Genomic DNA, 26745 nt, shown 5'->3' with positions numbered 1-26745 from the left:
TCAGTTTCAAACATGATGCTTCCTCCTAAAAACTAACTTTACCTTCATTGTTTGGAATCAAAGGTGTGTGCTAAGGGCATGTCTATATCCCATCCTGAGGATTTAAAGGTATGTGATCTCTTGTAGGAGCAACCATGTTGCTGGATTAAAATTCCTTCACAGTACATAATGCAATGTTCCTCAGTTTGAGTTTGTCTGGTCCAAGCACATTTTTAACACAGAGCTAAAGGTACATCCACTGGAAACACAGATCACTGCTAAACTTTCCTAAGACTAGTCAAAGGAAAATTACACATTGAGTTCTAGCAACTCTTCACAGTTGCCTCAATTTACCTTTAAAGTCATGGTTCATGGGAGTTGCCGCTTTCCATGTCCATGGTCTTCTAATAGTTCTCAGCCAATGTTCACTGTGAAGCATCACTCACCTCCTCTTGCTTTCAAATTATTTTGTGAAGTGGCAGTTTTTCTGTGTACATGTGTGTACAGCTAAAGGTGTGTACACGTTTATGTTTGTAGAGATAAAAGATCAATATTGGGTGTCTTCTTCACTCACTCCACACCTTATTTCTTGAAACAAGTTCTCTCATTCACTGATGAGGTGAGACTAATCAAAGGACGCACTGTCTCTGGCCATCTCCCCACAATGCTGGAGTTACAGACATATGCTACTGCACCAAGCTTTTATGTAAGTGCTGGGAATCCAATCTTAACGCTGCATGCTTGCATGGCAAAATCTTCACTGAGCCATCTCCACAGCCCACAGCATCATTTTTTATATTATTAAATTTTATTTATCCTCCCCTGTAAAGAAAAATGGAAACCAGGTCTAAATATATCTTGAAAATCAAAAGGCTAGTGAAATAAAAAGCAGCACTGTGACTCAGAGAAACTGTGGAAAATAAGTCTGTCTGTGATGTCGTCATCGTCTTAGAAATTTGACAAGTGAACTGCGATGGATCTGTCATGAGACTTTAAGGATATTTTACTGATATTTTTCATGCTTTATGAATGATTTTCCATTTGTTTGTCTCTACAAAGCAAAGCAAACATTTCAAACATATCTCCTCTTTTTCCTTGCAAAACCCAGAGACTTCAGATAAGTTATTTATGCAGTATACAGAATAATTTTCAAAGTTGTCCAGCATTCCTTCATGATGGCTACTCACTTCTATAATAAAAATAGGCACTATTTTTTTTAAAAAAGAGTAAATAGACTTAGATATTTTATTACTTAAAGATATTCAGTCCTCTAAATTGTAAAGATAGAATTCTCAGACTTACTATGTAGTCATGACACAGCATCATTTCTAAAGCATTATCCTCTCTAATCCAACTATTTGCCTTGGCTTTGAGGAGTCTTTTATTTAAAAAACAAAAAACAAAAAAAAACCAAGAACACTCCCTTTTCCTCCTCAAGGAAGGAATCTGATTGCCTTCAATCCCCTCAAGATTGGTTGAGAACGCATTCTAGATGTAACAAAGAGAAATACCAAGCAGCAGTAACTTAAATACAGATTTTTTTCACACACTTGTGGGAGCCTCAAGTCAGCAGTTCAGCCAACCCTAGAGCATCATGGGCCTTTCTACCCTTGCCATTCCACATCCTTCATGTTTATAAAATTCAAATCTTCGATATTCTACAAGAAATTATACCCATAAGCCATTGCCTTCAAGGAAGTCAGTGTTCCACATGAGCCGTGCACCAGGACTTTAGGGTTCACACCTTCAACATTTCTGTGGAGAAATAATAATAAAAGGTTTGTTTTGATCCAGGATTCCCCACCCTCACTTTGGACCTGTACGGGAAATATCTTTAAAATCCCTGAGAAAATAAATGAAAAGAAACAGACATCTTTTTTTATTGGTTATTTTATTTATTTACATTTCACATGCTATCCCTCTTCCCAGTTTCCCTCCACAAACCCCCTATCCCCTCCTCCCTCTCCCTGCCTCTATGGGGGTGCACCCCCACAGACTTCTTTCTTTGCAACAAAAGCTTTCAGAGAGTGGAAAGAGCATCTACAGGAAAATAATTAGGCAAGAATTAGAAAATAAAATTATTCTTGATTCTTGAAGGATAAGACTGGGGGGTGGGGAGACAAAGACATTCCATACATGTAAAGAATGACATAAAGGAGGCTTAACGAGATCTAAGTCTAAATCTATTTCCTGACTGACAAGTTCTGAGGCCCCAGAGCAGTTTACGTCTCTGAACTGTGACTTGTGGACTCGTAAAATCAGGACGCTGTTAACCATGTTTGACAGCTGTGACAAGGATAAAGTAAAACAGGCGTGGAGCACGCTCAGCCTGCTTACCTAAGACAAATGCACAAAACATGAAAAAATATGCACCTACCAGAGCGAAACATGAATGAAAAGAACCAGAAGGTTTTAAAGGCGGGAAGCAGTCCTGATGGTTCATTCACAGCTCGTGGGAAAACATAGCTTTAAAAGGAGATGAAATCTTGGGCTACAGAGATGGCTGAGTGGGTACAGGTGCTTACACTACAGCCTGGCAAACTGAGCCCTATCCCTAGAACCCATGTAAAGGTGAGAGCTGACTCCTCAAAGTTTGTCCCTGACCTCATGATACAGCCATGACATTTGCACCTGCACACATATCATGAATACAGATAATAATAATTACAATTTTAAAACATGAACTTGAAGCCAGGTGGTGGGGTTGTGTGCCTTTCATACCAGCACTTGGGAGGCAGAGGCAGGTGGACCTCTGTGAGTTTGGGGCCAGCCTGGACTACAGAGTGAGTTTCAGGACAGCCAGGACTACACAGAGAAACCCTATCTCAAACAAACAAACAAACTTACAAAGTTAAAATAAGGAATATTATCATTTGTGACAATGTGGATGATCCTGGAAGGCATTTTGCAAGTATAATAAGAGAGGGACAGAAAGACACATCTGCATAGTCTTACTGGTGAATCCAACTTACAACAGTCAGATGAGCACAAGAAGAGAGCAGAATGGTGGGTACCAGAGTAATGGAGCAGGAAAGTTACAAGCCAGCATGTGAACACTTCAATAGGATGAATTTGTTTCAGATCTATTATAAAGCACGATCACTAAGTAGTAAAAGTGTGTTATATATTTAGAAACCACCTCGCATGGATTTTAAATGAAAAAACAAACAATTCAATCATTCTACTCTTTGTCATTATATCGCAAATGCATATACGACATACACAAATGTACACAAACTAGAAATACATATTTATTTTTAAATAAGGATTAAGGACATAGCTCAGTGGTGAGGTGCTTGCCTAGAATGTGCAAAGGCTCTAGATTCAAACTCCAGCATTGTAATAATACTACTAATAATTTAATGATAATTTATTGAAGACACATTCCTTAGGGAAAAAGAAGGTTGTCAAGATGGCTGATCAGGTAAGCAATAAACAAAAGAAAGACACTACCTTCTTGTCTCCTGGACATGAGCTAGTGCAGATTGGAATGGTGGATGCAGCAGTAGGAGCGGAGATTAAGTGTTAAGTGAAAAGGTATTGAGAAGAAATATAATTCAAGTGTCCTTGGTTTTGGATCTTATTTCCTGACTGCTCCAGCGACATAATTGGTGAAACTGCCCATTGCCACATCACTGAGAAGGAACGGAATGAGACTGGTGGTATAAAAATGCCACAGCCTGAGACATGCTAGAAATACATAAACACAAAACACATAAATCTCAGCTATTCTGTACTGGAAAATGGGGGTATCTGTGTGTTTGTTGTACAAATGGTGAGCCTGGATTAATATGTGGGACATCTCACAATTGAGGGGGTTTTTTTAATCCTAAACTCTTAAAAACGAGTTCATAACATCACAGACATGAAAAAACAGAGAGAGAAGAGAAGGTAACTTGTGCTTGCTCAGAGCAGATCTGTTCACTCTGTACACAGAGGACGAAGAGCCGTAAGAATCTGTCTTCAGCTGCAGCAGACTGAGATAGTAAGAGGTTGGGGCTGTAGTGATGGTATCACAGAGCCAGACAGGTTAATGACACAAATGGGTGGCTGGTGAAAATACAGGGGAGAAAAGCTAAAAGAAGGTGACAGAACTCCAGAGGACATAGAATAAAAATCAGTTAGGCCTAAAAGCATCCTGGACTGCTCCACAGGGTCGACATTACCTTCAGGGAATTATGGGGACTAAAGCTAAGCCAACAGGAGTCTCAGAGACACTGGTGTGGAACTCTGCCACACATATCCATACAAGGAAGATATAAGAGATAGGGATCTAAGTAAAATGGGAAAGAAGAGGGAAAAAAACCTTTTTTCTTTTCTTTTTAATTGAAAATCGGTAAATATATTCCGATCTCTGTTTTCCCTACCCTATCTCCTCCCAAACCCTCCCTACCTCCCCACCTGTCCAACTCTTTGCCTTACCTCCTTGATCTCTCTCTTTAGAAAACAGACACCAAAAAAAAAGGAAAGAAAAAGAACAAGAAATGCACATAAACACACAACACATACATACATACATATAGAAACACAGGATTGAATGTTAAAACACACAATCATAAGATTAGCTAGACTTTTTTTAATGCCCTAGCAATGTTATACGAGAAAAACTCAAAAAAGTAAGAATTTTGTTGGCCATCTACTAGCCATGGGTCTACCCTTAAGTGTGGCTTATATACCCAGTCCCAGACACCTCTGGGAAAAACTAATGATGATGTCGATTGGTGACATCTTTGGGGTTAGGGATGGGGGCTTGTGTCCACATCCCCTCTACGTGATGGACCCTTGTTTGACTTGAGCCAGTGCAGGCCTTGTTCATGCTGCCACAGTCTCTGAGTTCATGTGTGTGTCAGTACGGTTGTGTCTGGAAATGTCTGCTTCCCTCATGTCATTCATACTCTCTGGCTCTTACAATCTTTTCACTTCGTCTTCCCCACAGATCCCAGAACCCTAAGGGGAGGGTTTGATAGAGACGTCCGGTTCAGAACTGAGTGTTCCAAGGTCTCTCAGTCTCTGTGCCGTGTCCGGTTGTGGGTCTCTGTATTAGTTCAATCTGCTGCAGAAGAGAGTTTCTCTGATGCTGGTGTGGCAAGACACTGACCTGTGGGTGTAGCAGAATGTTCTTAGGAGTCGTTTGGTTGCTATTTCCTTCAGCAGAGCAATACTATTGATTTCTCCCCAGGCCCATGGTCAATCAAGATATAGGTTCCAGGCCATCCAAATAGTGTCAGCATGGGTTCCATCTCATGGAGTGAGCCTGAAATCTAATCAGATAGTGCTTGGTTACTCTCACAATGTTTGTGCCACTGGTCTCTAGCCTACAGGCAGGATACTATTGCATATTGCAAGGTCTGTGGCTAGGTCGATAGTTACCTTTCCCCACCAATAACATGGAGAGTACTTTACAGTACCATGAACGTTAGTCAATAGGGCTAAAGGTTTTCGTGAGGCACCAACCTGACTTCTCCACGTTGAATGAAGTGTGTAATGTCATCTTCCGCAATAAGGCCTTACCATCAATTTGTGGAGAGCAACCAATAGCCCTGGCATAGCCTGAGTTGTCCGAGCATTTCCATAGAGCCCCTTCAGGCAACAACAACAACTCAACTAGATGGAACTCATTTCTGGCACCTGAAAATTCACTCAGTAGCTGTGTGTGTGTGTGTGTGTGTGTGTGTGTGTGTGTGTGTGTGTGTGTGTGTACAGCTTCTACATAGTAGGTTTCCATATGACCTCTCAACATTAGTGTTGGACTTTTCAGTATTAGTTGTCCTTCCCCATATTTTCTTCCTTGACTCCCTCTTCATTTATCATCCCTATCTAATCCTTCTGTTCCAGTCCCCTCCCCTCCTTGGGAGATACTCTCTCTCTCTCTCTCTCTCTCTCTCTCTCTCTCTCTCTCTCTCTCTCTCACACACACACACACACACACACACACACACACACACACACACCATTTACTTTATACCTAATTTGTGAGGTTGTATGGATTGTAGCATGCCTTTCAAAGGCTTAAAAGCTAAAATCCACATTTAAGAAACACCATATTTGCCTTTTGGGGTCAGTGTTGCTTCATCCAGAATGTTTTTTTTTAAGTTCCATGCATTTACCTGAGAATTTTATTTTTTAAACAGCTGAGCAATATTTCATTGTGCACATGTGTCACATTTTCTTTATCCATTCATCTGTTGATGAACATCTAGGCTGTTTCCAATTTTTGGCCATCATGAATAAAGTAACAAAGAACATGATTCAGCAAATATCTCTGGCGTACAAGTTAGAATCCTTTGGGTATAGGTACAAGAGTGGTTGGTATACCTGGATCTATTCCCAGCTTCCTGAGGAACCACCACACTGATTTTTGTAGTGAATGTACAAGTTTGCACTCCCACCACGAAAAGATGAGAGTTTCCTGTACTACATCTTTTCATCACTTGTTATATTGATTTTGGTTGCCCTGAATGGTGTAAATAATTTTGATTTGCATTTCCCTGATGACTAAGGAAGTTGAACATATCTCATTTGTGCTTCCTCTCCTAAGAATTATCTCCTGTTTGTTTGTTCATTTATTTGCTTATTTATTTATTTATCTATCGTTTACTTATTTATTTATTTATTTATTTATTTATTTATTTATTTATTTAGAGACAGGATTTCTCCTTGCCTGTCCTGGAACTCACTCTGCAGACCAGGTTGGCCTTGAACTCACAGAGATCTGCCTGCCTCTGCCTCCCCAGTGCTAGGTTAAAGTCATGCATTATCAGCACCCAGCAATACCCCATTTTTAAATTAGCTAATTTGTTTTCTTTTTAATCTATTTTCATTTTATGTGCATTGGTCTTATGCCTGTATGTATGTCTGTGTGAGGGTGTTGGATCCCACGAAACTGAAGTTACAGACAGTTGTGAGTTGCCATGTGGGTACTGAGAATTGAACTCAGGTTCTCTGGAAAAGCAGCTTTTAAATGTTGAGCCAGGCCTCCAACCCTTGTTTTATTGATATCCAGTATTTTGTTTCTTTATATATTTTAGATATTAACTCTCTGTCAGATATATAATTGGTAAAGATCTGTACAGAAGCTTTCTATGAAGTCCCATCTATTAATTGCAGTGTCTGTGTTAACAGTGTTCTGTTCAGAAAGTCTTCTCATGTGCCAGTGAGTTCAAAACTAGCCTGCGCTTTCTCCTATCAGATTCAGCATGCCTGGCCTAATCAAGGTTTTTGATTCACATGGAGTTGACTTTAGTGCAGAATATGGATCTATTTGGATTCTACATTCAGTGGTCCAGTTTGACCATCACTATTTGTTGGACTTACCGTCTCTTTTTATCAGTGTGTATTTCTGAATTCTTTGTCAAAAAACAGATGTCCATAGATGTGTGGACTTATGTCTAGGTCTTCGATTAGATCCATTGATCAACATGTCTCTTTTTATGTCAATACCATGCTGTTTTTACTACTATAGCTCTGTAGCATAACTTGAAATCTGAGATGCTGATACCTCCAGCAGTTCTTTTATTATTCAAGATTGTTTTAGCTATTGTGGGTTTGTATGTGAGTGTGTGTGTGTGTGTGTGTGCGCGCGCGCGCGCGTGCGTGCTTCAAGTACTTTACTGAATAGATGGGGAGAGAGTAGACATAATTGTTCATAATTTTAATGAAAATGCTTTGGGTTTCTATCCATTTAGGTTGACATTGGCTGTGAGCTTGCTTTATATTGCCTTTATTATATTGTGTATGTCCCTTTTATACCTAGTATCTCCAAGAGTTTTTGGATGGTGGTATGTTGGATTTGTCAAAGGCCTTTCCTGCATCTGAGATGATTGTGTGGTTTTTGTCTTTCAGTCTCTTTATGAGGTAGATTGTATTTATGAATATACACATGTTGAACCAGCTCTCCCTCTCTGGGATCAAGTTTACTTGATTACAGAAGATAATCTTTTTTTTAAGATAATCTTTTTTAATGTGTTCTCATATTTGGTTTGCAATTATTTTATTGAGAAATTTTGTATCTTGATCATAAGGGAATTGGTCTGTAAAATAATTTGTCTATTGTTTTATTGACATATAGACATCTTCATGGAAATGTAATTGCCTAGAAAAGGTCTGACCTAAGAGAAGCAGACTGGGTGGGGTAGAAATACAGAAGAGCGGTGTGTTTGAGCTCTTCTTGGCCTCTTTGTTAAGCATTTCTTCTTCTCAAGTAGGGCAGGCATCCTACAGAAGATCTCTGACCTACTGAGGGACAAGGTCAGTGTTCTCTGGAGGAACATTACTAACTGATAGAGGATGTATTAGATTTGTTTACATAATAAAGTCTAGGTAGTCCAACAATGGCTGCCTCATACTAGAGCGGTCAAGAATCTGGAAGTTGCATCTGATGGAGATGAATATCTCAGCTGTCTCTATATGATACTGATAGTCTGGAGAATTTTTGGAGAGCTGTTGGTCTTGGGTCTACTTTGGAAGTCCAAGATATATGGCTATATCAAGAAAGGAGTCTATGCTGTTGCCAATTTGACAGCAAGCATTTAGTCAAACAAGCAAAGGGCAGTGTTCCTTCTTTCGACCCTTGCTCTCCAGCTTCTGCCTTTGAACCACACCAACACTCAGTAAAAAGACTCCAGAGTTCCACAGAGCCCAGCTGCTGTCTCTCTCTCCATGCATACACAGTTCACACAGACCTTGGGACACAATGCAATCACACAAAAATGGCAGCAACTTGCTCTCAGACAGAAAACAAAACAAAAACAAAATTGCTGGTGCCCACCAACCTCCTTGTTTCTCACTCGATAATCAGTAGTCATGATTGTTCATCTCTTTTAACTGCTACCCAGTCTCCAAGAACTCCCAAGAAAGACAAGGCTTAAAAGATTCAGGAAAAAACTTTCTCATGTGAAAGTAACACCCAGTAGAGTGAGGAGATGTCAGGTCCTGCAGGACAGTTAACGAGGGGTCCGGGGGTACCTGGAAAAGAATGGGGGACAAGGGATGCGAAGAAGGACGCCAAGACAAGAGTCTGATCAAGGCAACAACTTTATTTTTCCCCAAGGCTGGATTTATACCATAACATGGGTAACAGAGGGAGGGGGAAGTAAGAAACATTTATGCAGGCCAAGGACACAATATTCATATGGTCAGGGAGTAGGTTGATGTTGACAGGTTGTCAGAAAGGTCACAGGTTTGTCATATCTATTAGTCAGCAGGATGTTGGTTTTAGCTTTATCATATCATTCATCCTGACCACCAGATTTGTATTAGTCTTCTGCAGCTGGCTGGGGATTTTCCATGAACCCAGTCATACTTAATTCTAACCATAATAATAACATCAATAATGGAGGGCTTCATGGGCATCGCTCCCAACAAAGAGACAGCCTATAGGACAGGAGAGATACCTGCCAGGAGATTTGTGTCTAGAGTCTAAAAAGTACTCAAAATTAAACATCTAAAAATATCCTATAAACAAATCAGCAAATGAACTTGATAGTTTTCAAGAGAAGAACTACATTTGGGCATGGGTGAACATGACATACCTTTAATCTCAGCACTCAAGAGCAGAATCAGGAAGATCTCTGTCAGTTCAAGGCTAGTGAGACCCTGTCATATGTGTGTGTGTGTGTGTGTGTGTGTGTGTGTGTGTGTGTGTGTGTGTGTGACAGAGAGACAGAGAGACAGACACACAGAGATAAGGAGAGATAGAGAAACAGAGTCAGAGAGAGAAAGGAAAGAAGAAAGGAGGGAGAAAAGAGGAAGAAAGACAGCTAAATGACTAACCAGTATTTGGGGGAAAAAGTATGTTCAATAGTATTATCATCAAGCAACTACAAATTAAAATTACTTTGAGATTCTATCTCAACTCCATTAAAATAGTTATTCTCAACTATTTAGTGCAAATAAGAACTGAAATAACTTGCAATTATTGTGGAAGTTCCTCAGAAAAACAAAAATAGAATCACCATATGAACAAACTATTCTACTCCTGGGCATATACACAAAGGAACCATCAGCATACCGCAGAGACACCTGAACATTGATATTTTCCATGTTTGTTGTAATACTAGTCACAGCAGCCAAAGTATACATTCAGACCACTAATGGATAAAGCAAAACATCAACTAGATGAATGGAACTGTGTAATTCAGCAAAATGAGTGGAACTGGAGATCAGCATGTCAAATAAAATCATCTTGTCTCAAAAGGACAAACAGTGCGTGTCTCTCTCGTAAGTAGAATCAAGATTTAACTATTACACACACCTACATGCACACACACACACAGACACACACATACACACACACACACACACACAAATGTAAAACATAAATATGGAGATAAGAGTGGGAAAGTGATCAACAAGGATGAAAAAGAGCAGAAGAAGCTCATGGGAGACAGAAAGGTAAACCGCACTCTCTCTTCCGTACACTGAACCTAGAATTAACTATATGGTACATCATCAAGCAGCAGAGGGACCATTAGCGTGAAGGAAAGCCATTTAATTACCGTGACTGCTGATTTCCCACATAATGAAAGCGAAGGTCGAGGCTTTCATAAGTTCACGGAGCTACGGAAGTGGCAGATGAAGGCTGGACCTCCTGTCCGTGGAGTCCCGACACTCACTGCTTTCCTTCCACCACACCAGGGACAGGCGCGCTTTGCAAATACCTGTATGACAATTCAGCTTCCAGGATGAAACAAAAGGCTGCAAATTCTCAATTAATGGCTTGTGTATTAACAAAGAAAGGTTGCTTTTCTTTTCTAAGACAAAGGGCAAGATTATAACTTGCCAACTGGGACAGAAGGAATCCAGTCAAGATGCAGTTGTCTTTTCAGTAGAAAATTAACATTCCTATAAAAGTCTACAGTCGTGCTAAATGACTTCCTCTGCTTCGGTGTTGTTATTGAATTGCCATGAGCTTGATACATAAAACTAGGTGACGGGTGAAATTTGTATCAGGCCGAAGGAACCTCAGAACTGGACTGTGACTAGTCATTCATGGAAAACCAAGTATAAAACTTGCAGAGTATTTTGATATTTAGTGCATCTTTTCTCCCTCGGAGGAAAGATAAGCTCTCCCCTCCTTAACCTGGGATGCTAGCGTGGTGTCGGCAGGAAGCAGAAGGGTCCATGTTCTCCTTTAGCTGCCTGTCTCCAGCTTCCGTGGAGAATGTGAACTTGAGGCTGCAGGGCTGGGGCCCATCCTGGGTGCCCAGAGCACAGCACACACGCATCCCAGGCCCACAGTCTGCCACCGTGTCCCTCTGCTTCCATCTGCCTAGGCACCAGGAACGATGTAATAGTTCCTTTTCTTCTTATTGTAAACTACGTTTTTATTGAATAGTTCTTTATTTATGTACATGATGCAATAGTTCTAATCCCTCCTGATCAAACCAGGCCAGTGAGGATCCCACCCACTAACTCTACAACTTCCTGCTACTTCAGTGTCTCCCTGATGGTCCTGCTGTCCTTCAAATACATTGCCAATCTGGTACTTTACACCTTTGAAAGAAAACTTGGTGGAAAAAAAGACACTTGTGTTTCTTTTTTTTTTTCTCCATCTTTATTAAATTGGATATTTCTTATTTACATTTCAATTGTTATTCCCTTTCCCAGTTTCCGAGCCAACATCCCCCTAGCCCCTCCCCTTCCCCTTCTATATGAATGTTCCCCTCCCCATCCTCCCCCCATTACTGCCCTCCCCCCAACAGTCACATTCACTGGGGGTTCAGTGTTGGCAGGACCAAGGGCTTCCCCTTCCACTGGTGCTCTTACTAGGCTATTCATTGCTACCTATGAGGTTGGAGCCCAGGGTCAGTCCATGTATAGTCTTTGGGTGACACTTGTGTTTCTATTTGTTTGTCTGTTTGGTTGGTTGGTTGGTTGGCTTGGCTTGGCTTGGCTTGGTTTGGTTTGATTTGAGTCATGACCTCAATATATATATATATATATATATATATATATATATATATATATATATATATATATATATATCCTAGACCTCACTCTGTAGACCAAACTGACCAGCCTAAAATTTACAGAGATTCACCTGCCTCTGCTTCCCAAGTGTCGAGAAGCTTGATACATAAAAGGCGTACGCCACCTACCCAGGTCATTGATTATTAGTAGAAAAAATCTGATCTATCATGGTCTAAAATGAAAGGGTTCATTCTTCTCATTGAAAGGAGTCTGATGGGCAAGTGAGTCTAAGGTTGGGCGTGTCTCAGCACCTGTTAGTTCCCTTGGTTTTGCCAGAGCTGAAGTCACAGTTGTAAGAAGGCTGCTGTGCTTGGGTTGCGTACCATCTCATGTTGGAGGCTGAAATATGGGAAGGATCGCAACAGTGTCATCTGTTTCTTGTTTCAGGAAAGCTACATCTAAAACTTCCTAGGGAGCCCATGCAGTCTCAGTGGCGAGAACAATGCAATGTAGCTGCCTGAAAGCAAGAAAGCCAGGACAGGTGTTCTTTCCAATCTCTTCACGGGGAGGAAGGGAGGGGGCAGGGTTTCTGGAGTTGCCATTTAATCAGCAAATCAGCAGTGCCAGCCACACTTACATCTAAAAATAATGCGTTTATTATGCATACTAAAATCTAAATGCTTTCTTCCCTTGAAACTTTCCTGTTTTCTACTCATAACCTTTTAAGATGGGAAATCACCTTCACTTTCTAACTTACAAAGTTCAGCTTAAGTTGAATGAACTGAGCTCCAACAATTAGTCCCCTTCACAAATATACTGAACTATTGTTTGGGGAAAATCTTATATGTAAACTAATTTTATTTTACATGGCTGAAATGTTTGCTTAAAACTCTAGAAAAATCTAATAAAATTCATTTTAAATATAGCAAATGTCAACCTTTCTTAAGCATTTCCACTCTGCTTATATATTTTGTTTCATTTTTTTTCTGATTAAAGTGCACATGTAGAACCAGACATGGTGATGCTTACTTATAACCATGGGTACTTGGGAATTTGAGGTAAAAGGATAAGAGCTCAAAATTAGTTTGGGCAATACTGTGTCTCGAAAAGAAAAGAGAGGTGGGGGAGAAGAACTAAAAGGCTGGAGAGGTGGTTCAGTGGTTAAAAATAATATTCTTCTTCCAGAGCACCCAAGATTTTATCTACATCATGGCTGAGCAGCTCACAACTGCCTGTAACTTCAGTTCCAGGGTATCCAGTAACACCCTTTCCTGGCCTCCTGGGCACCCACACGTATGTGGTAGAGAGGCGTACACACATACATATAAATAATTTTTTAAGAAAAAAATCTAATAAACCAAAAGAGAGAAAATATACATATCCTTTAAAGGGAGAATGGTACAAGTCAGGCAGAGCTTCATCTCAGACAAGCAAGTACAGAGGTGTGTGTGTGTGTGTGTGTGTGTGTGTGTGTGTGTGTGTGTGTGTGTTCACATACTCATACCACAGCATACATGTGATTGTCAGAGAACAACTTGCGAGTGTGGTTCTCTCCTACTCCTTTGTGGGTTCCAGGATAGAAGCTAGGTCATCCTGCTTGATGGCAAGTGTCTTACACACTAAGCCAGCTCACTTGCCCGAAAAGATCTTTTATATATTATTATTTTTTTTTGGTTCTTTTTTTCGGAGCTGAGGACCGAACCCAGGGCCTTGCGCTTCCTAGGTAAGTGCTCTACCACTGAGCTAAATCCCCAGCCCCTTATATATTATTTTTATATATTATACATACTATTTATTTATTTTACATCAGACCACAGTGCCCCTCCCCCCACCCCAGTCACTCCTCCACATCTCCCACCTCCCCATCCACTCATCCTTCATTTCTCTTCAGAAGGTTGGCATAGATGCATATCAACCAGCCATAACATATTAAGTTGCAGAAAGACTAGGCACCTCTTCTTCTATTAAAGCTAGACAAGACAGCCTGGTAAGGACAAAGGGTCCGAAAGGCAGGCAAAAGATTGAGAGATAGCTCTTACTCCCACTGTTAGGAATCCTACAAGATCAAGCTACACAATTGTAATATATGTGTGGAGGGCCTATGTCAGTCCCATGCAGGCTCCCTGGTTGGTGGTTCAGGATCTTGTGGTGTCCTTGACCTCTCTAACTTCTACAATACTTCCTTCTCCTCCTCCTCTTCCTCCTCCTCTTCCTCCTCTTCCTCCTCCTCCTCCTCCTCCTTTTCCTGCTGCTGCTGCTGCTGCTGCTGCTGCTGCTGCTGCTGCTGTTGCTGCTCTTCCTCCTCCTGCTCCTGCCCCTGCTCCAAAGGATTCTCCAAGTTCTAAATAATGTCTGGCTGTGGGTCTCTATATCTGTTTCCATCAGTTGTTGGATGAAGCCTCTCTGATAACAATTATGCTAAATATCAATCTATGAGTATAGTAAAATATTATTAGAAATCACTTCACTGGCTTTTTTTTACATTTGTTTGGTTCTATCATAGATCACTGGGCTATCCAACCTCTGGCTTCTGGTCCTCTGGGCGGTCAGTGTAAGAGTGGGCTTCTCATGGCATGGGTCTGAAGCTGGACCAGTCATTGGTTAGCCACTCCCAAAATTTCTGCTCCACCTCTACCCCAGCATATCTTACAGGCAGGACAAATTGTAGGTTGAGACTTTTGAGGCTAGGTCTTGACTGGTAATAGGAGATGGCTGGTTCAGGTTCCATAGTCCCCATTTTGAGGAGTCTTAGCTAGGGTAACCCTCGATTCCTTGGAGTTTCCATTGGCCCAGATTTCTAGCTTGTCCCAGACATACTCTGCAATTTCCATTTTCTCTCCCAGTACTCTCTCCCTCCATTCTTCCCACATCTGATCCCTCCTGATCTCTTACTCGGTCCCCTACTCCATACACCCCCTCCCCCCCATCCACCCACGATGTCTCTTCTGTTTCCTCTTCTCAGTGAGATTCATGGGTGCCCCTGCTATCCCTGAGCCCTCCTTTTTATTTAGCTTCTCTGGGTCTCTATATTGTAGCATGGTAATTCTTTACTTTATGGCTAGTATTCACTTATAGATAAGTATATACCATGTTTCTCTGGATCTGAGTAACCTCATTTAGGATAATCTTTTATAGTTCCATCCATTTGCCAGAAAACTTCATGATGTTTTTAATAGCTTTAATACTCCATTGTGTAAATACATCATATTTTCTTTATCCATTCTTCAGTTGAGGAAAATCTAGGTTGCTTCCAATTTCTGGCTATTATGAATAAAGTTGCTCTGGACATAGTTGGATAAATAGCCTTGTAGTGCGGTGGAGCATGCTTTGGGAATATACCCAGGAGTGGTATAGCTGGCTCTTGATTAATTTCCAATTTTCTGAGAAATTGCCATATTGCTTTCCAAAGTGACTATGCAGGTTTTGCTCTTCACCAGCAATGGAGGAGTGCTCCCCTTGCTCTATCCTCACCAGCACGAGCTGTCGCTTGTATCTTTAATCTTAGCCATTCTGACAGATGTAAGATGGCCTCTCAGAATTGTTTTGGTTTGCATTTCTCCGATGACTAAGGATGTTGGACATTTCTTTAAGTGCTCTTGGCCATTTGACATTCTTCTGTTAACCATTTAGGTCTGTACGCCATTTTTAATTGTATTATTTGGTTTGTTGATGTCTAGTTTCTTGAGTTCTTTATATATTTTTGATATCAGCCCCCTGTCAGATGTGGATCTGATAAAGAACTTTTCCCATTCTGTCGACTGCCATTCTGTCCTTTGATGGTGTGCTTTGCCTTACAGACGCATTTCATCTTTGTCCCATTTATTAGTTGTTGATCCTAGCGCCCGCCCAATTGCTGTTCTGTTCAGGAAGATATCTCCCGTGCCAATGTGTTCAAGATCATTCCCCACTTTTTCTTTTTATCAGGGTCAGTGTATCTGGCTTTATGTTGAGGTCTTTGATCCACTTGGACTTGAATTTTGTTCAGGGTGAAAGATATGGGTCTATTTGTATTCTTCCACATGCTGACATCTAGTTAGACCAGCACTGTTTGTTGAAGATGCTTCCTTTTTTCCATTGTATCTGTCTAGCTTCTTTATCAAAAATCAGGTGTCAATAGATATGCAGATTTACTTCATGGTCTTTGATTTGATTCCATTGATCAGCCTGTGTGTTTTTATGCCAATACCATGTGGTTATTACTACTGCTTTATAGTACAGTTCAAAATCAGAGACGGTAATACCTCCAGAAGTTCTTTTATTATACAGGATTTTTTTAAGTTATCATAGGCTTTTTGTTTTTCCATATGATATTGAGGATTGTTCTTTCAAGTTCTAAAATAATTGTGTTGGAATTTTTATAGGAATTGCATTGAATCTGTTGTGTGCTTTTGGTAAGAAGGCCATTTTACTATGTTAATCCTACTGATCCGTGAGCATGGGAACTCCTCAAATCTTCTAATACCTTCTTTAATTTCTTTTTTCAGAGACTTGAAGTTCTTGTCATACAGGTCTTTTATTTGTTTGAGAGGTTGAAGAATATGTAATAGAATGGGTCTTGGAGGACCAAATCCAGGGAGCTAGGCAATTCAGCGGGCAGGGCCTCATTCACCTGTCCTTCTAACTGGTTTCCCAAAGAAGTCTTTAAGAGAACAAATAGTAAATAGGAAAGTCTGTGATATCTCTATGCGTGTGGATTTGATGTGGGTCTCTATCCATTGCTTGGGACTATTTCTGTTACTGCGCTATTGCTATGAAAAGACACCATGGCCAATGAAGCTCTTATTAAAAAAAAAAAACATTTAATTGGAGTTTGCTTACAGTTTAGAGGGTTGGTCCGTTATCATCATGGTGGGGAGCAGAAAGGCAGAGTAGTAGCTGCCAGGGGGCTGGGGGAAAACGTTGGGCCTGGCAGAGACTTTTGGAAACTCAGAGCCTACCCCCAGTGACACACTCCTCCAACAAGGCCACACTTCCTAGTCCTTCTCAAACAGTTCCTCTCCTGGTAACATTCAAATAGATGAGCTTTGAGGGCCATTCTTATTCAAACCACTAAGGGGCTGTGAACACCCCTAGGAAATGAACTTAATGGGAGGTTTACCTTTGTCCTCTCTCCTGGAAGTAGACTGGCCCCAAAGAAAGAGTCAACCCCAGCTTTATTTCCCAGATTCTGCCGTTAGTCAGATAAATGAGCTCTGAGATGTCATATCTCTCCATCTGCTGAGTCCCAAATGCCTTCAGCTCAAAATATCAACTTTGGAACTCCAAGGAAGTCCCCAGACCTGTTAAAGGATACTTTAACAAGAACTGGGGGGAATAAGAGATGAAACTCATGAGTCATACGATATAGCTTCAAAATTGTCTGGAAGACCTTTACTGATAAGAGAACCAAGGTAATTCAGGAGACTGCGGGGGATGGGTGAGCTTAGTTAATAAAAAACGGTGGAATAAAAGCATGCAAAATCAATCAGTATCGTGGGACAATAATTAATGTATCTCACCATCTCATTTCTACCACAGAAAATCTGTGTTTCTAAGGACAATGGTTATTTGCATTTTTATATATCAGAGAGGAGGGAAGTTGTCAGGATAATTATACTGAAGTAATAGAAAGCCGTTTCCTCACTGTTAGAAAAGTGGGGAGAGAAACTTAAGAGGAGGAAACTAGACTTAGTCTTACTTCACAGGAGTCAGGGCGAGTAGGAGAGGTGCACATAGTTCATTATTGAGAGACGTACTGATAAGTGAATGCAGGTGCTTGTGTGCGCAGGTCTTACTAACCACACAGTCCCAGTCTGTCTGCTGAGGACACTGGCAGCAGCGACATCCCAGTAGCAGTTTGTACACCCAGAGTCTTTGTCTTGGCTTCTAAATATAATCCAACCCTGGGAGAAGCCAGAACTCAGAGACGAGGTGGATTATAGAGCTGCCGCAAGGAAAATAGATGATTCTGAAATATCATTCAGTGTTTGAAAATATGGAAGTCCTCTGAGAACAGTGAGTTCTGCTGAGGCTTGAGAGGATCAAAGACAGCTTGAGGTTGTTACCAGGGCCAGACATGGCGAATTTTGAGTTGGGGGAGGCAGTAAGCCAGCTCAGCAGGTTAAGGCACTTGTCACCAGATGAGTTCCTGGAACCTACTTAGTGAGTCCACAGAGTTGTCTGCCGACCTTCATACATGTGCTGTGGTACTCATGCCCACTCATAGCCACATTACACACACACACACACACACACACACACACACACACACACAGAGATGATTTTTAAAAGCAACAAGAGTGGTTCCAGATAAAACTAAAGACATAAATAATTTCAAGGTATGAGTCCACATTAGACCCCTTTGCTTAACAGATATTTGGAAGCCACAGTTTGAACAGAAACTGAAGATTCTTGGGGAACAGTAAATCAGTGTTAATCTGATTTTGATGGTTGAGTCATGCCGTGGGCGGATGTCTTTGCTTGGAGGGAATATTCATCAAAGTGTCTAAAGGTAATGTCAGGTGAGCGCTTTACACTCAGGGAAATAAAAAGATTTTTATCCTAAATTTGCAAGTCCTCTGTGAGTTTGACAAATTAAAATTCTGAGTTAGCATCAATCTAATAAAATATTAATTACATTCTATTTGTAACGTAATATCTAAGGCTTCTAGTGTATCTCTTGAATCATAATGTTAAGGAAATAGACTAATTTCATGGCACTGTCATGAAAACTCTGTATTCGTCAATGAATATAAATTTAAGGGATAAGATGTGAGCTGTGAGTTTGTCTCAGCAGCAGAGCTCATGCTCAGCCATCCAGAGGCCCTGGGCTTAACCTTGGCACTTTCAACAACAAAAAGATCATAAAAGAAAAAAATAGTGGTAGATCTACACAATGGAATATTACTCAGCTATCAAAAACAATGACTTTATGAAATTCCGTAGGCAAATGGTTGGAACTGGAAAATAACATCCTGAGTAAGGTAACCCAATCACAGAAAAACACACATGGTATGCACTCATTGATAAGTGGCTATTAGCCCAAATGCTTGAATTACCCTAGATGCCTAGAACAAATGAAACTCAAGACGGATGATCAAAATGTGAATGCTTCACTCCTTCTTTAAAAGGGGAACAAGAATACCCTTGGCAGGGAATAGAGAGGCAAAGATTAAAACAGACACAGAAGGAACACCCATTCAGAGCCTGCCCCACATGTGGCCCATACATATACAGCCATCCAATTAGACAAGATGGATGAAGCAAAGAAGTGCAGGCCGACAGGAGCCAGATGTAGATCGCTCCTGAGAGACACAGCCAGAATACAGCAAACACAGAGGCGAATGCCAGCAGCAAACCACTGAACTGAGAATAGGACCCCCGTTGAAGGAATCAGAGAAAGAACTGGAAGAGCTCGAAGGGGCTTGAGACCCCTTATGAATAACAATGCCAAGCAACCAGAGCTTCCAGGGACTAAGCCAATACCTAAAGACTATACATGGACTGACCCTGGACTCTGACCTCATAGGAAGCAATGAATATCCTAGTAAGAGCACCAGTGGAAGGGGAAGCCCTGGGTCCTGCTAAGACTGAACCCCCAGTGAACTAGATTGTTGGGGGGAGGGCGGCAATGGGGGGAGGATGGGGAGGAGAACACCCATAAAGAAGGGGAGGGGGAGGGATTAGGGGGATGTTTGCCCGGAAACTGGGAAAGGGAATAACACTCGAAATGTAAATAAGAAATACTCAAGTTAATAAAAAAAAAAAGAAAAGAAAAGAAATACAAAAGATGGAAAAGTGAAAAAAGAAAAAAGAAAAAAATAGTAGTCGCCAAAGCCAGTGACCCGGAATATTCAAAACAGCAGCATGAACTTACAGCTACGTTCATGCAGCTAAAACTTTAAGCAGTTGCCAGGGTTGGAGATTGATGATTTGTTGTCAAAGGAGTTGTTTTTTTTTTTAATCTTGATCTTTAAAGTTCAGTTTTTAAAGTTTAATTAAGAAGTTATTAAAAATCAATGTCAACACAAATGTGCGTTTGATATCTCTGCTCTGGGATATACAGTCCTAAGTTTCTAATGTGGTTTAATTAATAGTTGGGGGAATAATGGGCTGATGAATTTTAAGATAACTGCCTGTGAGAGCGCTATTCACAGCACAGTATATGACCCAGGCATTACGATTCCTCTGCCAGATTTCTTCTGGGGAATGGGGGTGGAGGCTGCCCGCGCATGTGTGTACGTCGTCTGGGAGAACGCACATGAGTGCAGGTGCCCACAGAGGCAAGTTGGATCTCCCTGCAGCTGGCGTTAAAAGCAGTTGTGAGTCACCCAACATGGCTGCCTGGAACCAAACTCAGGTCCTCTGTAAGAGCAATGTGCTTATAGCCACAAAGCCATCTCTCCAGACGCGAGGTCCTGGAGTCTAGTTTTATGTCACAGCGTTACAATTATGGTAAATACACATTTACACGTTTGCCAAAATCCCATTTGTCAAGACCAGTAATGAACCATGGTGCAAACGACAGGCAATGTGTGTCTGTTCATCTTGTCTAACAAATGCACCACTCTAGTGGAGGACTTTGATGGTGGAAGAGGCTCTGCTTGTGTGGACGTGGAAGCCTACAGGAAAGGTATCCCTCCACTCTAGTTTGCGTACAATGGAAACGGCTCTAAAGAATAAAATCTACTTTACCCACTTATGTGGTTACCCTTCAAAGTCGGAATAGGGTAAACAAATGTTCTTAAGTATCTGGACCTTTTCTATTCTATTCTTTCACCAGCTTCGAGACAAAGGCACTGAGTTTCCCTGTTTACTCCATACACTCTCTTCCAAGTATCTATGGACAGATGTTGCTCCTTATGTCTCCATCTCTAATGTTCTTACCCAGCATGCCCCTTTCCAAACCACTCAAAGGGCAAACAATGTCAGGGACTTTGTTACAGTGTACCTCTCTCTTCCTTGAGTCATCATAAGATGAAAAAATTCATAAGAGGATTTGAGTTAACTCCTTTTGGCTTAAGTTAGGGTCTATCGGGGCAAATTAATATGCCCATCTCTTTGAAATTCCAAAGTTCCCATAGTCCTCTTTGTTTTATTATGTGCTCATAGAGGTATATGTCATTTAATTTTAAATTGGTTTGGATTATTCAGAACGTATTATCTCCAAAAACATGATTTCAAATAGTAACTAATTTTCTACCATTCGATAAATAAATACTTACCTAGTAAGAGCAGATTCTCACCAAGAAGCAAGACAGTATAGTCTGAGGCAGGAATTTCACCAAGACTGGACTCTAGCTCTCCAAGGAAAGGGTTAAGAGAGAAGATGGTGCCAGGGAGGCAGGGCAGTCCCAGGACCTAGAGAAGGGATGAGACTGGGAAGCAGGACAGTTGGTGAGCCCTGAGTCTCTGCGTCTCTAAAAAGTGATGCTGAGTAAGAAAGCCGCAGTCACATGTCGAGGCTCAGGTGAAGGACAGAACTGAGAGGGAATGTGCCACATGTCTCGCCGCAGTCCATCATGTTCCAGGAGACTGAACAAAGGTGCAGCCTGGCCCCTAGCTGTTCCAGCTACTTCCACTGTCCCTTCTACCTGTGTGTGTGAAATGTGACTCTGGCCTAGGCTATAACTCCGTCATCCTTTAGTTGGATCACCACTGTCTCCTCAGCAGCAGTCTAGAGCCCATACTCACCCTCTGAGACCCATGACTGAGCTCTAGCAGCCAAAAGAATGCTAGGAAAGTTCATGCCCTCCCTAGCTGAAGGGCAAGGTCCACCTTCTGTTTCTGTTGCATTTTAAATAAAGCCCAAAGTCTTCTCCCTTGTCTGCCTCCTCAGTGTCAGCTTAGGCCACACATGTCTGCTCACTGTGCTCCTCAGAACCTTTGTTAAGGTACCTGGTCCTTAGCCTAAACCTACTCACCTACATACACACACACACACACACACACACACCTGCTCATCTCTCCCCACACCCCTACCTCCTCCTGCAGTGCTGGTTCTCCTCTTTGTTTTCCTGTCAGTTTACTCAGACCCATTTCTCAGAGGCCCAAAATACATATCCCAGCAGCTATGCCCATGAGAGCTCAGGTTTCATTTCTTGGTGTACCTCTCAGTTGGGCATCGTTTATTGACTTGTTCAGTTGTGTCCTTCCAACGGAGACCAGCCCTTGCCAGGGCAGCAGCTGGGAGTTAGCCAACACCCAGGCACAGTCTTGCCAGGGTCTCACACTTAGGAATATTCACTATAAAAATGAGCAGAGGGCGCATGCCTCTCAATGCCCTCAAACCAGAACAGCCTTGATTCTGAGTCCATAGGGAAGATACAGTAAATTCTTGATTTAAACAAAACAAAACAAAGTTTTCTATAGAATAGAGGAATAGAACTGAAGTCAAAGTATGAACATTCTGTAGATAAAAGGGGAGCTAAGAAAACATTGCCGGAGTTGGGAGTTGGAAGTTTAGTGGTAGAATGCTTGCCTCGCATGCAGTAGGTCATAGGTTCAATCCTCACCACTTTAGCACTTGAAGATCCTAGGAAAAGAAGCTGGTAAGAGTTTCTAAGTGAGGCAGAGGCTCTGGAAAGCAGCTATGTCCCTGCTGATGGCAATGCCAGGTTTCTACACTAACCAGACCAGGGGACAAATGTGTGGGAGCTGTGATGGGACCTACCTTGGGTGCTGCATTTGTATTAACCTTTCCAGCTGTCATTTTTCTCTCTCTTTCCCCAGTCACACTTGGAAATGCACAGGATGTCAGTTGTCCCCTTGGCTCCTTCCCCTGCGGGAACATCAGTAAGTGCCTGCCTCAGCTGCTTCACTGCAATGGCGTGGACGACTGTGGGAACCAAGCTGATGAGGACAACTGTGGTAAGTGAGGAGCTGAGTCCCAGCCAGCAAGGCCGGGCTGCTCTAACCAGGAGGAGAACTGGAGTCAGAGGACATGTTGAGAGTTGATTTGCTTCAATAGCTGCTCTATTTGCTTTTGCCTGTTTGTTGTTTTGAAGTAAGGTCCACCTTAAAGCCTACGCTGATCTGGAGCTCACTAAGAAACTCAGGGTGAGCCCAGGATCAACAGGTCAATTCTTGTCAGTGAATCCTATAATCATAAACAAAACTAAGTCATCTTCCTAAGAGGGTACAAAGTAACTATTTTCACCTAACCTCTGCATGTGGGGATTCCCAGGGCAATAGCCAAGTCCATAGAGTGCTAACAACGGCCTCACCTTCCTTTCCTAAGCCTCCTCTGACTGAGTTTCTTGCCTGGGCTAAGGTGCCAATAGCAAGCTGCACTTTCTCTTACTTTGTGACAGTTACCCTCTGTTTGATTACTTGCCAAGTGGATGCAACTGAAGGTCTGATTAAGGCAAGCAGTCAGCTAGAGGACCACACCCTCCAGCCTCAGGCTTTGATGGTTTTGTTTTGTTTTGTTTTGTTTTGTTTTAATACATTCTGGTTGTATTTTCAGAACTCAGCTTGGAACACTCCATCTACATTGGTAGACACTTAAACTGACAAGTGAGAGCTACTCTTCTCTTTGAGTTAGAGGGCAGCAAACATTTTAAACAACAGCATTTGCTAAAAGACCCAAATACTGTTCAGTTCTTAGAGATTAAAATTTAGAGGTGCCCCCTGCACACAGGGACCCAGAAGTAGGGGCAGGCCATTCTGGTTGCTGCCCTCACAGAGAGCTGAAACCCAGCCCGGAGGAGTGACTTCAGGCCCAAGACCAGAGATAAGACAAACTTTTCTGCTTCATGTGACCTGCCTGGTAGACGCAAGACACACAAAGGCAAAATTCCTCTGGGACCAGACCCTTCCGATTTCTAGCTGGCTCCCGAACCCTGGAAATCCCAGCCCACAGCTCCCCACTCCCAAATCCCATAGGAGAGAGAGCTCATCGCCTAGACAAGTGGGCACTCCTGAGACTGCAGGGCAGGAGAGACCGCCAGTACTGCCCACCCTTGCCCAGATCCCTGGCCCAAGAGGAAACTGTATAGGGACTCTAGGAACAGGAAGATATGGGCAGGCAAGGAGCCCTGCAGCCCAGACTGCACCCAGATCTGAATGGACCCGGTCAAAAGCTCCCTGCACCCAAATCCCGTGAAAGGGAGAGCTAGATCTTCAGAAGGGCAGACACGCCTGGGAAACCAGAGGAGACTGTGCTCTGCCCACATTTCTGACTCTAGAGGAAAACAACTAGTGCCATCAGGGTCCCCAGTGCACAGGGACCCAGAAGGGTGGACTCGGGACACACGCCCACAGGAACAGCTGAAAGCCAGTGGACAGGAACAACTGTATGCCTAAAGCAGAACACTCTGTTCCCATAACTGACTGAAAGAAAACAGGAAAACAGGTCTACAGCACTCCTGACACACAGGCCTATAGGACGGTCAAGCCATTGTCAGAAATAGCAGAAGAAGGTAATACCAGAGACAACCTAATGGCAAGAGGCAAGCACAGGAACCCAAGCAACAGAAACCAAAACTACATGGCATCATCAGAGCCCAATTCTCCACCAAAGAAAACACTGAATATCCAAACACACCAGAAAAGCAAGATCTAGATTTAAAATCACATTTGATCATGATGATGGAGGACTTTAAAAAGACATAAAGAACTCCCTTAGAGAAATGCAGGAAAACACAAGTAAACAAGTAGAAGCCCTTAAAGAGGAAACACAAAAATCCCTGAAAGAATTACAGGAAAACACAATCAAACGGGTGAAGGAATTGAAAAGGGAAATAGAAACAATAAAGAAAACACAAAGGGCAACAACTCTGGATGTAGAAAACCAAAGGAAGAGACAAGTAGCCAAAGATATAAGCATCACCAACAGAATAGAAGAGATAGAAGAGAGAATCTCAGGAGCAGAAGATTCCATAGAAATCATCGACTCAACTGTCAAAGATAATGTAAAACGCAAAAAGCTACTGGTCCAAAACATACAAGAAATCCAGGACACAATGAGAAGATTAAACCTAAGGATAATAAGTATAAAAGAGCGAAGATTCCCAACTCAAAGGACCAGTATATATCTTCAACCAAATCATAGAAGAAAACTTCCCTAACCTAAAGAAAGAGATGCCCATAAACATACAAGAAGCCTACAGAACTCCAAATAGATTGGACCAGAAAAGAAACTCCTCCCGTCACATAATATTCAAAACACCAAATACAAAAAACAAAGAAAGAATATTAAAAGCAGTAAGGGAAAAAGGTCAAGTAACATAGAAAGGCAGACCTATCAGAATTACACCAGACTTCTCACCAAAGACTATAAAAGCCAGAAGATCCTGGACAGATGTCATACAGACCCTAAGAGAACACAAATGCAAGCCCAGGTTATTGTATCCAGCAAAACTCTCAATTAACATAGATGGAGAAACCAAGATATTCCATGACAAAACCAAATTTACACAATATCTTTCTACAAATCCAGCACTACAAAGGAAAATAAATAGTAAAGCCCAACTCAAGGAGGCAAGCTACACCCTAGAAAAAGCAAGAAACTAATCGTTTTGCAATAAAACAAAGAGAAGACAAGCACACAAACATAATCTCACATCCAAATATGAATGTAACAGGAAGCAATAATCACTATTCCTTAATATCTCTCAACATCAATGGCCTCAATTCCCCCAATAAAAAGACACAGATTAACAAACTGGATATGTAATGAGAACCCAGCATTTTGCTGCCTACAGGAAACACACCTCAGAGACAAAGAGAGACACTACCTCAGAGTGAAAGGCTGGAAAACAACTTTCCAAGCAAATGGTCAGAAGAAGCAAGCTGGAGTAGCCATTCTAATATCAAATAAAATCAATTTTCAACTAAAAGTCATCAAAAAAGATAAGGAAGAACACTTCATATTCATCAAAGGAAAAATCCACCAACATGAACTCTCAATCCTAAATATCTATGCTCCAAATACAAAGCCATCTATATAAATAAAAGAAACCTTACTAAACCTCAAAGCACACATTGCACCTCACACAGTAATAGTAGGAGATTTCAACACCCCACTCTAATCAATGGACAGACCATGGAAACAGAAATTAAACAGAGACATAGACAGACTAACAGAACTTATGAATCAAATGAACTTAAAAGATATTTATAGAACATTGTATCCTAACACAAAAGGATACACCTTCTTCTCACCACCTCATGGTATTTTCTCCAAAATTGACCAATTGCAAAAAGCAGGCCTCAACAGATACAGAAAGATAGAAATAATCCCATGCATGCTATCAGACCACCATGGGCTAAAGCTGGTCTTCAATAACAATAAGGAAAGAACACCCACATATATATGGAAGTTGAATAATGCTCTACTCAATGATAACCTTGGTCAAGGAAGAAATAAAGAAAGAAATTAAAGACTTCTTAGAATTTAATGAAAATGAAGGTACAACATACCCAAACTTATGGGACACAATGAAAGCTGTGCTAAGAGGAAAACTCATAGTTCTGAGTGTCTGCAGAAAGAAGCAGGAGAGAGCATATATCAGCAGCTTGACAGCACACCTAAAATCTCTAGAACAAAAAGAAGCAAATACACTCAGGAGGAGTAGAAGGCAGGAAATAACCAAACTCAGAGCTGAAATCAACCAAGTAGAAACAAAAAGGACTATACAAAGAATCAACAGAACCAAAAGCTGGTTCTTTGAGAAAATCAACAAGATAGGTAAACCCTTAGCCAGACTAACGACAGGACACAGAGAGTGTATCCAAATTAACAAAATCAGAAATGAAAAGGGAGACATAACAACAGAATCAGAGGAATTCCAAAAAAATTATCAGATCCTACTACAAAAGCCTATATTCAACAAAACTTGAAAATCTGGAGGAAATGGACAACTTCTTAGACAG

At 41.5% G+C, this 26745-nt stretch overlaps 1 protein-coding gene across 6 annotated transcripts in view; it reads left to right on the top strand.

Annotated features, from left to right (window-relative positions):
• Rxfp1 (relaxin family peptide receptor 1) overlaps nucleotides 1–26745 on the top strand; it is a 121008-nt gene that overhangs the window by 18326 nt on the left and 75937 nt on the right. For all 6 annotated transcript variants that reach the window (XM_087619526.1, NM_201417.2, XM_087619517.1 and 3 more), the window contains 1 exon segment: nucleotides 22600–22737. Coding sequence is in view for 4 of the 6 variants with exons in the window: in NM_201417.2 (NP_958820.2) it covers nucleotides 22600–22737 (138 nt within the window). In the remaining 2 variants the exon portion in view is untranslated.

This window comes from Rattus norvegicus, chromosome 2 (genome assembly GCF_021556685.1).
Source record: "Rattus norvegicus strain SHRSP/BbbUtx chromosome 2, alternate assembly SHRSP_T2T, whole genome shotgun sequence".
In the NCBI taxonomy this organism is placed as follows: Eukaryota; Metazoa; Chordata; class Mammalia; order Rodentia; family Muridae; genus Rattus; species Rattus norvegicus.
Note: the sequence above shows the minus strand (reverse complement) of the source record. Positions and strands in the feature narration are given on the sequence as shown.